At 32.2% G+C, this 18,581-nt stretch overlaps 1 protein-coding gene across 1 annotated transcript in view; it reads right to left on the bottom strand.

Moving 5' to 3' along the window:
- The window catches only part of LOC6036051, a 747,764-nt gene that overhangs the window by 88,185 nt on the left and 640,998 nt on the right, over positions 1-18,581 (bottom strand). Inside the window, exon 8 of the mRNA XM_038257515.1 lies at positions 17,648-17,793. Within this exon, the coding sequence (XP_038113443.1) occupies positions 17,648-17,793 (146 nt within the window). The remainder of the gene's footprint in view (positions 1-17,647; positions 17,794-18,581) is intronic.

Genomic DNA, 18,581 nt, shown 5'->3' with positions numbered 1-18,581 from the left:
GTAATAATTTTCGAAAAGTTAAGTCGTTTTTTTCATTTTTTTTCCGCTTCATTTTTTTTTCGAAAAATTGGCAGCACTGTCAAATGAATTTTAACTAACTTGTGCTATAGCTGAAAAGATTGCCTTTTTCATCTTAATTATTAGGGTTAGTGAATTATCACGATTTCGCGAACAGGATTAAATTTGAAGATTTGCGTGTAATCGATCATTTTTTTCTTAAATCAATCTTTACAATAACAACATAAGAAATATTTCATTCATAAAAACTTGTTCAGTAAATTTATTAGAGTTCAATTGAAAAGCGTGATAACAATTGTTAACAAAACAACATGAAATTGATACAACATTTACAAAGCAGTGAATGCTGCGAATACTGAAATAATGTTAACAAAAATCAATTAAAAAAAATATTTTCGGAATTTATATTTTATAAATTTTGTCTTTTTCTACCAAAACATGTTAAAATTGACTGAACATGTACATTGTGATAGTTTTTTCAAAGATTGTACAGATTTTTTTTTAATTGTATTGATTTATTTTTAGAAAACAATTAAAAGCAAACATTCATGTAAATGTTACATTTGGCGAAAATATCCGTCTTTTCCTTTTTCTCCGTTCAATGATATACCCAGAAAAGCAAATAAAATTGATTGAAAAATTGAATTCCATAAGAGTAAAAATAATATTGAGAAAGTAGATTGCTATTTTTTTATTTTCTAAAAATAGTTTACAAACTTTTCTTAGGAAAATATCTCAATTTAGCAATATTTTCCTTCGCCATTATAACAATTTAACTATTATTAAGTTTGAAATTTGAAAAATATAATTTTAAAAAGAAATAAAAAGATTCAAGCTTTGTTTATTCCAGAATAAATAAATAGTTTCTTGTCATCTTTTAAGACACCTTTAAAAAAGTTCTGATTTTTTCAGAGTTCTGTTCATTTTTCACGATATTTGTTTATTTGGGTTGATGGTTGAAAGATGAAAAATATTTTTTTCTGTTCTGATTTTGAATAAATTTTTGAAGATTTCGTTACAGATTAAATTATTTTTGCCTATTGATTTTTAATTTAGTTTTTGAAAAATGAGATGAAAACTTTAAAATATTTTTACTAGACAAAATGTGGCAAAATCTTTTAATTGTTAGATTGTTTTGCTAATTATGGCTTTGATATTAAATTCAATAAAATGTAAAAAGATAAAATAGGAGCGAATCAGCGAAAATTGTCTAGCTATATTAGTCGAACATTAAAAAGACGCTCAATAAATGACAATACGCATGCCCAACATTTTGGTTTCAAAATTTATATAAAGCTCATCCATAAACCAGGTGGATTTTTTTGAAACCAGTAAAAGTTTTTTTTGTGTCACCGTCAAATTAAGTTATGATTTTTTTTTGTTATTTGAGAAATTATTTATTATAAAGCATTAAAAGAAGTTTCTGTATGTTTAACATAAAATTTTCATAGTTAATTTAATATTGTTCACATTCCGCGAAATTTCGGTGAAATTTGATGTTTTGAAATTAAGGTCCCCGTGAAATTTGCAAGTTTTGAACGTGAAAAATCACTAAGCCTATAAATTAAGTATATTACATCCAGAAATGGGAATTTTACAAAAATATTCGTTTTGCGCAATTCATTTTTTTGTGTGTGAAGAGTAGAATTTAAAAATGGGTTTTATTTTTAGAGTGATAACTATGTATTTGTATCCTGAGATGTCCTTAGCAATACCAAGTCATTGCCGAAGACACCAAATCGATCAGAAAATTATTTCTTGCCAAAATTGTATGGAGATTTCGACAAACTAATGATGCAAAATGTCTTCTTAAGTCAGAGAAAAAGTACTCAACACTAAGTTGACCAAATCGGTTTGAAAATTTGTTGAAGACTCGTTGAACTGGTCCCGTGTGCATGACGAAGACAGATTTGCAAAAAGTTTTTTTTTATAGATATAAATATTGTAATGTTTTTCATATTAAAAATCGTCAATGCGAATGTTTTCTCAAAAAAAAAAAAAAAAACGAAATTTCAAATACCGGCCTTGTCATGCACATGGGATATGAGCCTTCACCCCCAATTTCAAACAATTTGATTCATTTAATCTAGAGATATCGTGGCACCCGTTCATCAATTCGTTGTTTTGAGATATATAAAGGCCATTTTTTATGAAATTAATATAATAGTATTCACATCTTTAGAATGTAAAGGAAGAGGGAATTATAGACACCCTTGGACCAAATATACTCCTTGATTTTCTCGTTACTTGATAAACTTTGCCGATGAAATTTTGAAATATTACACAATAATGCTGCCTATGTTTGTGGATCTTAAAAATATTTCATTATTTATTTTTCAAAGCCTACTAGATTCTGTCTTCACATAAACGAACCATATTTGCGGTTAACTTTACGCAGTCGGCCTGGGCTTTTAATTAGAAATCTGTACAGGCCTTATCGATTCTAATTCCTATTATTACTTAAATTATTTGTTTAAACCTTACTTACTTTTACTTTTAATCATGGATTACCTTTCCAAAGCAGAAAAGTGAAGGAGCGAATTTTATTAGTGTCTAATGGAATAAGTCAATAAACGCATTTTTTAAACGGATGGCCTTGAAACAATATTCATTTGTTAAAAATTTATGGTTATTTGGAATTCTTAATGACTTAGTATTCATTTTCTTGTAGTTAACTTTGACGATTTTTTTTTGCCAAGTATTAACATCAAAAAATCATAAGTTCGTTTGCTTTCCTAATGCATTCAAAATTTGCATTCACATTCAGGGCGCCCAAGTTACGGGAATATTTTCCGCAGTAAAGTTTTTAAAATTTCTCAAAAAACTTCCTCCTCCTTATCCAGTTTACTCTGGCACTCGTTATCACCTCAATTCATTTTTGCTCACTCCCTTCTGATAAAAAACCTCCGGAAACCGGTGAGAAAAGTGTCCGGAATGGAAAAGTTTTTCCTCTACCCTCGGAAATGTTTAGCAGTGCGAGCAGTGCAGTGCACTGTGTGGGGATGCTTGCGTGTGACAGAGTTGTTGCATCGGTGTTTCCCCCCCTTGTATGCTTCAGATGCACAAAAAGTGGAAAAACTTTTCACCCTTCCATCAGCTGCAGCAGCCCGTTTTTTAGGGGTAGGGTGGTTCACAGCTGTTAATTTTTCAAAATATTGTTGTTTTGTGAAATCAATTTATGCTTCGATTAAAAAAAATGTTTCTATTTATAAATACTAGCCTATTTTCCACAAATAATTTTCCCAACAAAACCTAATTTTCAAACAACACCCTAACCACACATGACTCCGGGAAAAACTGTCGTAAACGTTCCCAAAAAGTTTTGTTTTCGCTTTCTCTCTCTGTTTGCGAAGTTGACGTCGTGTTGTCTCTGTCTGTTCCCGGATATCCGGGAAGCCCGTAGTTGCTTCGTTCGTTTGTCTGCTCGTGTCTCATCCGGAAAAGGTCATCAGGAAGCAAACAAACACACACACACACAGAGGCAAGTAGAAAAACTATCGTTAATGTGCTGCATGTCATGTGCATATTTGGTATTTCCCGCATGCACAAGACGACAAACACACAAACACAAGAAAAATAGACTTTTCTTTCGAACTTGTATCGCTTGAGAAGGGGTGAGGGAGGGGGTGGGCAAACTCACTGCAAACGTTGCATTGGAGTCATTTTTTTCTGGTCTGTGTGTGTATTGTTTTCTTCTAGTTTGACTTGGTGCAGTTGTGTGTGTGTGTGTGTGTGTGTGTGTGTGTGTGTGTGTGTGTGTGTGTGTGTGTGTGCAGAAAGGATTTATCGCCTTTAAGATTTGCTCACTTTCTGGTTTGCTTTCTTGCCATTTGCAGTTGGGAAAATTTGGCTGATCTTTGTAGAGAAATAAAAACGATTCAAATGGCGAACGGTATTGTGTTGAAAAATCGAGAGAGAGCTTAGAAAAGTTTTTGCAAGCCAAAGTGACTATTTGATGGAGGAAATGTTTAAAGTCGATTTTGAAGAGTTTGAAAACGAGCATTATCCTTGAAACAGCTGTAGTGATGATTGGGGTGGTGACATGTGGTAGCTTTGAAAAAGAACCCATGATTAACCTTTCCAAATTAGCACATAATTGCCTGTGTTTAGACGAGAAAGCTAAAATGTTCCACCCTTTTGTAATTAAATAGCGATATAATTGGAATTTCATTTGAGCAAGGTTATTGCCAACGCTTAGATTGAAAATGTTATGACAACATACCTTCTGGGGTTTGTTTTTCGCTTGTGGATGAAGAATGCTCAAATTAACCCGTTGGGCCTTTGAACAATTATGGCGAAAGCTTTGATTGAGATTCTTTCCAACTTGATTCTGTGGAAGAGCATTTGACAAGGGCAACAAAACATCTTTTTTTGGAACTGAAGGATTTCCAGCTCCACGGTTTTTTTTTCACAGATGGTGGTAGTGATTCTCTTGGAATTTTTCATCAGAATGTATCCATCAAGAACGGCAACGATTATTCGGCAATCAACGCAAGTCTGCTCGGCACTGCGAAATAAAATAATGATCGATTGACAATCTACACTTTGACTTTGGTCATTAAATTGATTTTTCCCTTATCATACATAATCTTCTTTGAATTTTGACTTTTTTAACTTTCAATTTTCAAAACAATGTAAACCGATGCAACAAGGTTTGAATTCCAATTGTACTATCAAGCATTTCAGAATAATGTATGGTGCTAAATTGCTTCTGATGAAAGAAAAAGCGTGTTGAAAACTGAATGAAAATGCCAAAACGGGCTCTATAACATTTCAAAACAAGCAGTTTTAGTGTAGCTTTGAACATTTCATACTAATTAAAAAAAAATTGAAGAAATTAGATTTTCGGTGTTTTGTTTTGAAATATTTGAAAAAATATTTTTGATTTCAAAATAAAATTTGAAATTTAAAATGACTTTTCACATTTTTTGACAAAGTGCAATTATCAAGCTATAGGCATTTTAAAGTGATTTTTTTTTACAAATTTGAGTATCTAGCACAACATTTTAAAATTAGATAAAAAAAACTGTTTTAGACTTTTCAAAAAGTTACTCTTGTTTCTTAAATAACGAAACTATTTGTAAAGAAAAAAGCAGATTGCACAAAAAAATTATTTTACAGATTGAAAATTGAACTTATTATTTCCGAGTTATCGCGAAGTGAAAAATGCAGGCATGCTGGGTGACACTGAGAAAATTCAAAATCTCAATATTATAGCTTAAAGAGACTGTATTTTAGCAACTTGAGTCAGTCAATAAAAAAATTGCTGGTAATTATTTTTTACGGGGTTGCTTTTCCTTCATGATGTATTTTTGAATTGTAAGAAATTGAACATAAAAAATGGGTAGTAATTTGCGATTGCAAACATGTTCATACATCTAAAATAGTTTTTTAAAATTTTTGTTCGATGTTTTTTTTCAGAAAAATATAACTTTTTTAAAAAATAAATAGCTTTGGTACCAGATTTTGCATCATTCAAAACATTAGTGCAAATGAAGCCTTCCTAAATCACAATTAAATTAAAATTAAAAAAACGTGCTTTAGAAATTAAAGTTTCATTTATAACAAGTTAGATATAAAACTAATTCCACATAATTAAAAATGTTGAACATGTCAAACATAAAATAGTAAAATATTGATATTGATGTCTAAATACTGTTAATGTATGTCTATTTCTGAATATATTTTTAATTTGTTCAAAAATAATAATAATAATTTTTATTTTTTATTTTTTTAATCAGAAATATAGTATTTTAAATATTGAAATTGAGTACAATGAAAATATCTATGATTTTTCCAATAAGTCTGTTTCAACCGACTAGAGCTCGTTAACTATCGTTCCGATTTTCAATGTTATAAAATGTTTTTTTTTAAGTTTCCTATACTTAAAGATAAAACTTTTAACACATTATTTTTGACCATAAGGCTGGTACATTATTTATTTAAAGTTTTTTATTTAAAGTTTTTGTCTCTCCCCCCCCCCTTCAAAGTTGGCCCGAAAAATCAGAGGGCAAAAAAAATATTTTTTCAAAAAACATCAAAATTTCAATGGAAATTGAAGTTCAATCAGCTGAATTAAATTTAAAATGCATTCCCCTGTGTTTACAATCATTTTTAAGCATGTTTGGGTTGATTTAAAAATCTTTTCAATTGTTGAAAATTGTCGATGTTTATTATCGCAAGATGTTTTTTTCTTCGCTTAAATTTTAGTATTCGTCAAATCTTGCATTTTTCGAAAACAAATGATAGCAAAACAACTGAACTAGTGTAAAATGCATTTTAAAACACTTTTTCCATGCAAATGTTGAAACTATGGCTTGTTATTTCAATATTCATATAATTTTTTTAAATATTGTTTTTGGAAAGCTTGGAAAATTTCATGATATTTTTTTATATTGAAAATTGAACGCTTATAACCGTCACTTAAAAATTGAACACTTTTTTGGTAAGGTAGAGAAAACCTCGTTTTTTGTGTAATTTTCTTTCAGAAGCTGTATCTCAGCCATTATTGGCCCAAAGTTTAATATCTTTGAAGCAATTTTATAGAAAATTTCCTGATCCATCCGAAAAATATGGTTAAGATTGGCCATGACTTTTGCAGGTATTCGTTATCATCAATAAATAATTTAAATTTGGTTAACATAATTTTAACATTTTTTTTCATGTTCTTCAGATTTGATTTTTTTTTTCGAAAAATTGGCAACACTGTCAAATGTATTTTGACCAACTTGTGCCATAGCTGAAGAGATGCATTTTTGTCATTTAAATGAATCAAAAACACATAAAAAATTGTGATTTTCCAAAAATGGATTTTTTTACGCAATTGCTTTTGTTTTGTGTTAAAAGTCAAAAGAAACAATTGACAATAACATTTTCTACTGACAAGTCCTAAGCAGTACCTACAACTTTGCTCAAGATACAGATTTTTGAATATTTTTAATGCCATTTTGTATGGACAGCTGCCAAAATTGTATGGTGACTAGGGTGACAATATGAAAATCGACCTCAGGGATACTCCCTGATTCGATTCCTTTAGGCAAAAATAAGTTATTGTGAAAGTTTTTAGCGAAATCGGTCAAGATTTAAGGGTCGCTATAGACCGTTAAAGTTGGTGAAAAAAAATCTTTTCATACTCGTCAGAGTTTTCAACTCATCAGGCTTAACTTGGATCGTTTTGCGGTCTTCGTCAAAGTCACATACATATTTTCAATTTTTCCCATACAAACTTCAACGATAAAAAGCGACCCTTAAACCTTAAACGAAAAAAATTTTCACAGTTATTTATTTTTACCTAAAGAATCGAGAAATTTTTTTTGTCACCCTAATGGTGACTTGTTTGGACTAAATAACGATGCAAAATGACTTCTTTGGTCATCAAAGTTTCACTCAAATAATAATAATAAAACGGAAATCGTTGTCCTGAGTCTCATAGAGTTGTTTTTAGTGAGTTTTCCTCAAATGTCTTTGAAAAAAAATTAGGAACGTAATTTTGTGCACCATCCAATTCCTTTTGACCTTCACAGATCACCAATCCCCAAATGTGACAACTGATCAAAGGGACTGTTAGTCAGAGTTTCTTAAATAACCGAAAATCAAGTTTCTTTGTCTGTATTACGAGATATTGCCTAAAAACAATATTTTAATCAAACTTCATTCACTTTATAAACATCAACACCAACCAGCATCAGCTAGAACAATGTTCAACTCAATTCAACCCTAAAATGAGGTTTTGTTTATGAGATCTATTGATGTGTATGTCAGCTTGATTTATTCAATTTTTTATGATTTTTTTGGGACTTATCTACGATGAACATATGAAAAAAAATGTCTGGAAATCTTTGATGCAAACGAGTATTTTTAAAATGTTATTCAGCAATTCCCTACGAAAACAGCATGATTTGAAAAAAAAGTTCTCCGATCGGGCTCAAAATTTTTCTGGGGGTTCCGTGGCCAAAATAATTAGACCCGTATTTTTTTGTATGGCCATTAGGGTGACCTACGCCGTGTAAGGGTGGTCCGAAAAATGGCAATTTTCGTCATTTTTCGCAAAAACCACTTTTTTCAAAAAAAAAATCATATCTCCGCGCCATTTCATCCGATTTTAGCTGTTCTAGACGCCAAAGAAAGGTGATTAGTTTGGCTATTTAGGAAAAATAGTAAGAAGTTTCAAAAATCTAGCTTAACATTTGAAAAGGTCGTATGAAAACTTAAAATGCTGTTTTGAAGGTCCTGGGACCAAAGGGCCTATGTCTGAAAATATTTTTATCGGATTCCTCGGAAAATTTCACATAACATATCAAAAAATGATGAAATGATGTTTTCAATACTCTGAGATACGATTTTTTGAAAATAAAAACTGGGTTTTTCGACGCACCACGCGCAAAAATGGGAAAATGACGAAAACGGGGAAAAATCGCAACGCAACTTTTGGTACCCTTACATGTATAGGTCATCGCTGAAATTTTCAAGTAATCGCAGTTTTAGTGAAAAAAGTGATTTTTTCCCGTTTTCGTCATTTTACCATTTTTGCGCGTGGTTCGTCGAAAAACCCAGTTTTTATTTTCAAAAAATGGTATCTCAGAGTATCGAAAACATAACTTTACCATTTTTTGATATTTTATGTGAAATTTTCCGAGGAATCCGATAAAAATATTTTCAGACATAGGCCCTTTGGTCCCGAGACCTTCAAAACAGCATTTTAAGTTTTCATTCGATCGGAGAACTTTTTTTCGAACCATACTGTTTTCGTGGCGAATTGCTGTATTTGAATTTCAACTTGGAAATTGTGAATCTAAATTGAAAATTTAGTCTGACTGCAAAACATGTTGCTCCAAATTTAATCAGTTACAGTTATATACCCTTCCAAACTCCATCAAGCAGCTTTCGTTGTTTGTCACACTTGAAGAGTCCGTACCCGAAAGTTTTCTGGGCCCCCAAAAAGCTACCATAAATCACTCCACCTTTGCTGCTAAGCTCATTAGGGCAGACTGCGAACAATTCCACCTGGTCCCAACCCTGGGTGGCAATCGATATCGCAACAACCCCTCCTGGTTCGCTCCGCAGCCGCTCTATTGTTTAAGAGCATTAATTTCAAAACAAGCTAATTGGGCAGGATATTTAATAATCAAAACAGTTTTGCCCAGACCCGGAGAGAGAGTTTGGTCTTGTTGCCTTCTTGCCCGAGATGCTGGCCTGTTTGGGTGACGATAAGAAGCCAGTCTGAGTTTCCTGAGTTTTGTAAGACTTGTGGTTGAGGAAAAGGGAAAAGGGGGAGGTATCACTTCCGGTGAATCATTTTCATCTTCCAGGGGGGACGATGATGGAGAGGACGAAGATGCGGGTCGGTTTGGCGCTGAGATATTATGGCCACTTTCCTGGAAGAGTCTATGAAGAAGTTATTCCCCGCCCACTACTTCCTCCGAGAAGAGAGCTGATGGTAAAGATGACGAGGTGATAATTTAATGAGACCAGCGGACCAGCTACTAATGCGACGGAAACAAATATCGCCGGCTGCCGGAAAGGGGGTAAATTATGGCGTAGAAGGATGTGGTAAACTGGGTCTGATGGGAGATTTTAGGGATGAATTGAGTTGAACATTGTTCTAGCTGATGCTGGCTGGTATTGATGGTAATAAAGTGAATGAAATTTGATTAAAATATTGTTTTCGAGGCAATATCCCGTAATTTAGACAAAGAAACTTAATTTTTTTTATCATTTAAAATAATATGGTTACTGCTTGTCAACAACTTCAACGTTTGAATAACTCCACTGCCAACATTGCAGTATGTCTTTTAAGATGGTGAGATTTAACCAAAGTGCCAATTTTGGCTAATTTATGAAGTCTTCTGGTGCTATACTACGTTGGTACCTTTATCAGTTGTCACTATCCATTATCTACATTTCCAAACAGCTATGACTAGCAACCCGTAATGTTTACCGTTTACAATCACTTTTTAATAGTTTCGTTCATTTACCATATTTACCCACTTGTCACGTGGCAGCCAATTGCGAGCGCAACATATTCATTTAGATTACGCCGGCAAATATTTAACCAAAAGTTATCCCATTTTAGAAATCACACCCCCATCATTCCCATTTTCCATTGTCCAGCTGCAAACCAAAAACACATTCCAAACAAATATTTGCACCACTTCCGGGCCCGAGCATCGGAAGCAGTAAAAATTTCCAAACTCCGGCAACTCCATCGTCATGGGGGTTGAAAAAATAATCCAACACTGACTGGTTTTGCATACAGGACATAATCCGCTTTGAAAAATAGAGCTTCCTCACACAACAGAGGGAGAGAGAGAGTGACACCTACACACACATAGAGACGCTCATTGCATTGTACACATTCAATTTTATCGGGCTTATTTCTACCACCCACCACACCAGAAAGAAACCCGGAAGCAATCTACACACAGTAGTAGTGTGTGTGTGATTACTGGCACACAATAGAAGTGAGTATTTTGCAAGCATCCATCAAAAGGCGGTGAAAAAACAATCTATTTTTAAACATTCATAAAAAATATTTAGAAATCAGAGCTCTGTAAAATTACAATCGAATTAATGTATTGTGATTCTTAATTAAACAGCTTTTTTAACCAGCAGTTGGTTCAACTCTTAGCTTTAAAACTTGTTTTCATAAAACATGCTTTTATTGCAGTAATATTGATGCAACTTTTACATCTATTTTGCAGCTTTTTATTTTTTTAAATTATTTTTTTAAATCTAATGTTACTTAAACTTTTGAAGACTTTTTGTTCTTCAACAAAACAAGATTAGCAATTTTCTTTTTATTTTATTTTTTTTTTCTTGAAAATCAAAATGCATTTGTAAACAAACAAAAATGTAATCGTTATGTTCTATAAATTCTAAAAAGCCCTTTAACAAAAAAACATTTTTAAATTTGATTTACAACCTTTCTTGACAAAAAGTGTCTCGTTTGACGAATTTATGGCAAAAGATCGAAGGTCAAATGTTTGAAGTCCGACAATCTTTCATGAGCTTTTTAATAACTTTTTGCGTTTGAAAAAACATGAAAAACTCTTGAAAATATTCCAAAATCATGATTTCTCTTCTTTTAAATCAATAAACATTTTCATTTGAGTATGTTTGAATATGGTTGTCATAAAAATTCAACAATATTTCTTATCATCTTGGTTAAATGAGTTTGACAATTATGGAAAAAAATAAGTTATCTAAAAATTTCAATTAAAAGTAAACTACTCTTCTGTACATTTAAATATTCATAGCATATTTAAATATATATATTTTTTTTAAATAAGGCTGTTGCTAAAACTTTTAATTGATACCCGATAAAATCAGAGTACTAGAATAAAACTTAAAGTTAAAAAGTACAACTACCTTCTCAAAAATATTATATTGTCCGTATTTTCTAATATACCTTCATTTTCAAATTTAACCTTATGCGTTACAATATGAGCAAAATTAAAATCTGGTTTGACATTAATTTAGCAAATTATGAAAATTTATTATTTTATTTCACACAAACAATTTTTACGTATTAAAATTTGTACATGAAATGACACAACATTTGAGACCCATTTTGCAAATATTGAAAATTTAAAAATAAATCGTGAATTATGGTGGTTTATAAAAGTTTTAGTACTTTAAATTGAATTGAAAATCATGATAGTTTTAATCTTTAATCCTACTGACTTTCAAAAGCAGACTATGCGAAATTTTGCTTCGCATTGCAAATTTTCATGAACTTAAGAAATTGAGATTTTTCAGTACTAATACTCATGAACTGCATAAGTTATAATTTTAATAAGTTCATTTAATATGTTAATTTAAAATTTAAATTTTAAATAAGTTATGATTGGATTACGCTAAGATATGGTTTAAATTTAACTAATTTAAAATGGAATGAATGATAAATGGTCTAAAGACAAAATGGCTTATAGACAAATGGTCAAATGCCAAAAGGTCGAATTAACAAATGGTCGAAAGGATATTAGGTCGAATGTTTTTTTTATATTTTTTGTGTGAAAATAATCATATAAATATTTAGAACTACAAAAACTATTAAAAGGTGTTTTTAACAGTTTTCATTTATTTTACTTCTATATTCTTGAAAATTTAGAAGTCTTTTTTTAAAAAAATGTCCTCTTATTTTTTGAGTCTTTTTTGAAAGGGGGTGTTAAAAGAATAGAAAACTTGTGAAAATATTTATGAAGCAAGACTTTTTTTTCTATTTTGAAACTGTTTATGAAAGAATTGAAACGGCACTAAAATATTTCAACAGTCATTTTTTTAGAAACAAAATAAAAACCTACTAAATATGTTAGAAGTATGCCTTTTTTAAGAACTGTTCATGTTTGAAATAATTGAAGAACTCAGGAAATAGAACGACAATCAAGAATAGGCTTTTTTATTCTATAAAAACTTCAATAAATATTCTAGAAGTCGGACTTGACTTCCAAATTATTCTAAGAGTCAGACTTTTTGTTTACGACATAACGACGATTAAAAATAAATTGTCTTTGAAATAGAGTAAAAAAGAAAAAAATACCAAATATTAAAAGCACTAATATTTAAAAAAAAATCACTCAAAATATGTTTGGATGTATGACTTTTTCTTTTTTTAAGAACACCTCATGTTTAAAAGAATGGGATAACGCACAATATTATGATTAATACTACAAAAAATCTATGGTTTAAAGGTTATTCTATTTAACGGTACACATCATCCAGGGCTTTTGCACTGTATCTGTTACTCTCATTTTAGTATTTTGAAAACTACAGAAACTTTTGATGTTATTTTGTATTCATCCCCTAAAGTACTGTACACAAAAGGATTTACAACAAAGTTTGACTATTTTCGCAGTCAGATTTTGGAAAAAGAAGACAACAATTTCCTTGATTGCTGTGCACCCTTAAATTAGAATATATTTTTTATTCATTTTTTTTTAGAAATTTATAATCATAATTATTTGTAACATTTTTTCCACATTCTACCTTAACCCTTTCAAGCGCGATGGGTCATATATGACCCAAAAATGAAAATTTTCAAAACTAGCCTATAATTTTCGTATGGTCTTAAGAATCATTTTCCCATCATTAGATTAAAAAATATTTTTTTGAAAATTCAGGCTCGAAAGGGTTAAACCCTTCCAACGTTTTATCAATTCGGCCTTATCTCCTTTGACCATATGCTTTTCGACCTTTTGGTAGTCGACCTTATGTCCTTCGACATTTTGTCTTACATCCACACCACCTTTACATATAAAAATGTGCACAGTTGAGGATTCGTTTATTTAAGGCGTTGATTCCGTCGACTTATGTTGTTCAACCTTTGCAATGTTTTTGTCAGTCTTGATAATAGTTGAAAAACATAGTTCAAAACCTTATACAATAATCGTAACAAGCTTAAAATATTTTAAATTAATAATACCTTATATTTTAAAAATAAACATGATTTTGAAAATTTTCATGGTTTTTTTTTCACAGTGCATCCACATCTAACAAAGCAACAAAACCGTGGGAACCATGGACCGGGCCGTCGTCGTTTCCACACGGAGGAATTTCCTCGATTTCCTCGTTTCCGGGCTGGTGGACACACAATACTGCTTTGCCCGGTGGACTTCCGGAAGTGTTCGTCGTCGAATGCAACCCCCATATCATCATCGTCGGTCATCGCGCCATTGTCATTTTGCGGTGACGTCCCGGTTTTCCATGGGGCTGGGGCCGAAATAAAATGTTTAAGTGGTCATCAAAATTAATTTCCAGATAAATTCACAAAAGTACGGTATATTTTATTCATTGTCCCGCTCTCTTATCTATGTGTGTGTGCGGTCGACAGTGCTGCCACCAGCTCAAAGTTCGTTTTTATCGTTTTGGTCGTATTTGGCGTTGGCATTAAAATACTCTGCCCCTCCCTCCCTCTGCTTCTGTTGACCTCCCAATTGCTAAGCCCCCAAAATGCGGCGGCCGGTAGCAAAAGTTTAAAAATTTATCTCTCGTACATGGTGGGACTGTACCAATACCAAACGAGTGAAACAGTCCGCAATGACAATGTTGATACTAGCGAGTTGGTGGTGGTGGTGAAATGATTAAAACGGTCCGCTGGAGCTGGGTCTTGCGGGATGCGATTTTGGTCTCAAAATTGGACTCACTGCTCACATATTGAGGCTTTGAGGGATTAGAACTTTATTCGCTTAGGGATACCAAAGAACTGATGGAGTTTTTCCGGATAAATAAAAGTTTGCAACTTCAATTTTAGATTGCTGATAAAAATGCCAGTTTGTTTTATTCAACGAAAGATTTTAAATGTGATATTTGCTTTATTTGAATGATTTTTTTCGTTCGCTTTAGATACAATTTTCCACAAAATTCCTTTTTCGTCTTCATATTTTGAGCAACCTCCCTCTGTCCGTAATTCTGGGCAAAATGGAGATGCCCGACGAGTTTCATCTCACTTTCAACTGCAAATCGTTGCAATTGTGCTGTGTTGTCGCACGTGCATTTTGGTATAAAATCCAGCGAGATTGGTGCATCATTTTCACACGCTATACCACATTTTGCCCCAACAAATTGTACAGAATTATGATTTCGCTCTTACCATACGTTAAGTCAGTTTCAGTTTTGTTTGTACAAGATCAAACATTGAACATTTTCTCTCGAAACGTCAACCAACCACTTGTGACAAGATAGCACAAGACGAAATAGAACCTCACATCCGAATGGGTGGCGCTGAATTTTTGGTTCCTTTTAATTAAATTTGGTTCAAAGTTTTGCGCTCCATGTACAGCTTCTCAAACCCTTTTCCCTCGGGAAAAAAAGAATCACATGTTAGTCAATCTAGTGCAGTTATCATATCACAAATCGACGTATACGCTAAACCATCCAAAAAAGGAACAAAAATCGTTGAAATTTTAAATTCTTACTTTTTTTTTTTTGTGGGTTTGATTATTGAAGAATTTTAATATGATCTTGGTTTATGAGAAGAATCAGTAATTTTTACGGAAAATAAGGAAATTTTGCAGCAGGCAAAAAAATAGAGGCACTCTAAAACAATTTAAAATTAATTACAAATAGGTTTTTGTTCAATATGTGTGCATCGGAAAATTTCTTGAAAAATATTACAGTTTTGTTGAGACTCAACGGTATAAAAAAACTAGATTAAAATTTTTCATTTCTGCATTAAAAAAATCAAAATTATGGTGAATGATGTAGTTTTCAGAAGTAAACAGCGATTTAAACTTGGATGCTGAGTTCAATAATTCACATATAAGAGTGATATTAAAATTATGGAATGAATATTTTTTAATTGATGGCTGAAAATAGAAATTTTGTTTTTGTTTAAACTTGTTTTATTTTATATTAAGGTACACAGTAAAAAATGATGTTGACATATTTTTTTGTCACAAATAATGTGTTAATTGGCATCTTTTTATGTGTTATTCTGCTAATTCCAAAAATAAATGGTAAAATTACATAAAAAATATGGAACTAGTAAAAGTCTGTATCAGTTTCTCTTGATTTTCTCACTCATAACTTTATTTAAAATTACATTAATCTAACCTCATCGAACACATGCGCAGCCAATCCGAAGAAAGCATCCTGGAAGAACATGTGGTTAAATCACATGATCCTTCTTGAAAATTTTATGCATGCACTCATAAATTTATGTAAAATTACATTATACTTTTTTTACTCTATTCATACATGGTAATTAAATAAAGAAAGAGTAGAAATAGCTTTTAATGTAATACAAGGCTGCTCTAAACTCCCAACTTTGAGGAAATGATGAAATTTTCAGTTTAGGTTTTAACAAAGATAAATAATAATAATTATCTTAATTAAAAGTAAACAGTTTCAACGTTGGTTCTTCTTTACTAAATACGGATTCTTATAAGCTAATCCGGTAACTCTATGTTGTCGATTTCAATCGTCAATTTTTTTCGATTTCACCGTAAATGTTATCAAAATCGACAACATTGTTGTTCAAAATCATTTTTTTTTTAAATTTTGAAAACATTTTAATGTTTACAAATTCGACAACATAGAGTTACCGGATTAGCTTACAGGATTTCTATCCATATAGTCATATAAAACAAATCCAGAGTTTTTTTTAATAGGTCCTATAAACATATAAAACACAATAGCTCATAGGACATTTCAAAAAAAAAAAACTCTTGAAATGAAGGGCAAAACAATTAATTATGGACATCATAAGGTCGTAGTCAATCTCAAAACATGATTGTTATGTTCTGGAATTTTTAAGAAATTAATCACAGTGATGCATTTATTTTCATTATTTTCAAAAACAAAATTAAAAAAAAACAGTGTCATCTTTTAAGTTTCTTGAAGATCAGGACTATGAAAATTCCAGGGTTTCGGGAATTCTCAGTATTGGAATTGTAGTCCAGACTCTAATGCCTGGATTATCCGAAGTGTCTATTAGCCGAAGTTCATTCAACCGAATGTTTGTATGGAACTCCGGATAATCGAATAATGAACTTATGATGAATAATGAAAAAATGTTTTCCATTTTATTTATTTTCTTTTTTTTATTATTAAATTTTGCCTTTATGCCTTTATAGTATGCTATACCTATTATAAACAATTTTTTGTTTAGCCGTTAGGTTGACCTACGCATTGTTAGGTAGACTAAAAAAAATGACCATTCTCGTCGATCTCGCGAAAACCACATTTTTGGAAAAATCATAACTTTGAGTCATGCAAATGCAAGGTGATTCGATGGACTTTCAAAGAAAAATAGTTTAGAGTTTCTAGCCTAACATTTGCGGCGATCAAAAATAGAAAAATAAAAAGACATATGAAATCTTTAAATGCCTTTTTGAGGCACGGTATTAACAGGATTCCGAGACGTGATTGAAAAAAATATATAAATTGGGTTTATTGACGAGCCGCAACCAATAATCAGGAAAAAATCTTGTTTTTTTTCGCAAAAACTGCGATATCTTAAAAATTTCAACAATAAGTTATTCTTTGTTGGGTACTGACATTTTCGTAACAGAAAGACACCAATTTTAGTATTCAAAAAAATATAGGTCATCGCTGAAATTGTTAATTGGTTTTAATTAAAAAAAATATTTTTTTCTCGTTATCGTCACTTTCCCGGTTTTGCGCATGGCCCGTCGAAAAACTCTGATTTTATTTTCAAAAAATCATATCTTGGGAACGTACGTGTCGACATCTCCAATTTTTTTAAATGTTATATGAAATTTTGCCAGGAATCCGATAAAAATATTTTCTGACATAGTTTCTTTGGTTCAACACGGTCAAAACGCCATTTCAAATTTGTGTACGATTTTTTTCAAATGTTTGGTTGTTTTTTAATCTCAATTTAGTTATCCTTTAAAAACAAACTAATCACCTTTCATTTGCGTCCAAGACAGCTAGAATCGTTTGAAATTGCACGGAGTTATGAAAAAATGTGGTTTTTGCGAAAATTGCCGTTTTTGGAACCACACTAGCACGGTGTAGGACACCCTAACGGCCAAACAAATAAATACGGGTTCAATTATTTTGGCCAAGGAAACCGCAGAATTTTTTTTTCTGTTCATGCTCTTTTAAAATGGAATTGTTGTATAAAGATTGAACGTTTGCTCGTAAATAAATTCGATAATTTACTTACCCTGGACCGTCGCAGCTGGCGCTTCCCCTTGTACCAGGTAATGATGGCGTTCGGTCTCGATCCGACACTTTCGCAGGAGATTTCGTACCGCCGATCGGCCACCAGCGGCATTGGTGGGTTCTCGATCTTGACGCTCAGCGGTTTCACTGGAAAAGAGAATAAATTGAAAGATTATTTTTGAGACATTTTTGGGATAGTCAGTATGCGATTAGGAGCAAATATTTTATAATATGGTCGTTAAATTTTATGAAGGACTCAAAAGTTGCAGGATAGACATATTTTTTAATGCTAACCCTACGAAATAAAGCTTGACCAAAATGACACAAGGGTCATCACAGCGACCGGCAATATCATTAGAGGCAAACGATTATTTCAAGCAGCAGTATCAATTTACAATAACAGATAATCGTGTACTGTTCCCCTTGCTGTCGGTCCTTCTGAAAATGCTGCAGAGATGTGTTTGCATATTTGAAAAATACAATAATGGTGACCCATTCGACCGAGGGGTTTTCCGGGGTAAGTTCTCCAGAAGCATTGTCATTATTATTTGGTTTTGCTATTTTTCCGAAAGAAGGTTTCCCCCTTAAGATGGTCCATAAAACAAAGAAATGGTTATCGCCCAGAAATCAATACTCGTTTCTTGCAGATCTTTGCAATATCAAGTGAAAAACTCGAGGAAAAACTTTTGAAGTGGACTAACAACCATTTGGCCAGTAGTAGTGAAACCTCGAAAAAAAGGAAGACGAACGGAAAGGACCGTTGAAAGGCGGAAATAATCGCCCGTCGGTGAATCCCAAATGTATATCATATCCTTCCGTGCCCATTCTCCGGACCGGACCCCCGAATCGAATCGAAAGAAAATGGGAGAAAAATTATCTTTGAAATGATGGCTGCAATAATTTACTTTTCACTCCGTCGTCGTGGGATCAGCGAA

The sequence above is a fragment of the Culex quinquefasciatus genome, chromosome 2, assembly GCF_015732765.1.
Source record: "Culex quinquefasciatus strain JHB chromosome 2, VPISU_Cqui_1.0_pri_paternal, whole genome shotgun sequence".
In the NCBI taxonomy this organism is placed as follows: Eukaryota; Metazoa; Arthropoda; class Insecta; order Diptera; family Culicidae; genus Culex; species Culex quinquefasciatus.
This window is presented reverse-complemented; position numbering and strand designations above follow the sequence as displayed.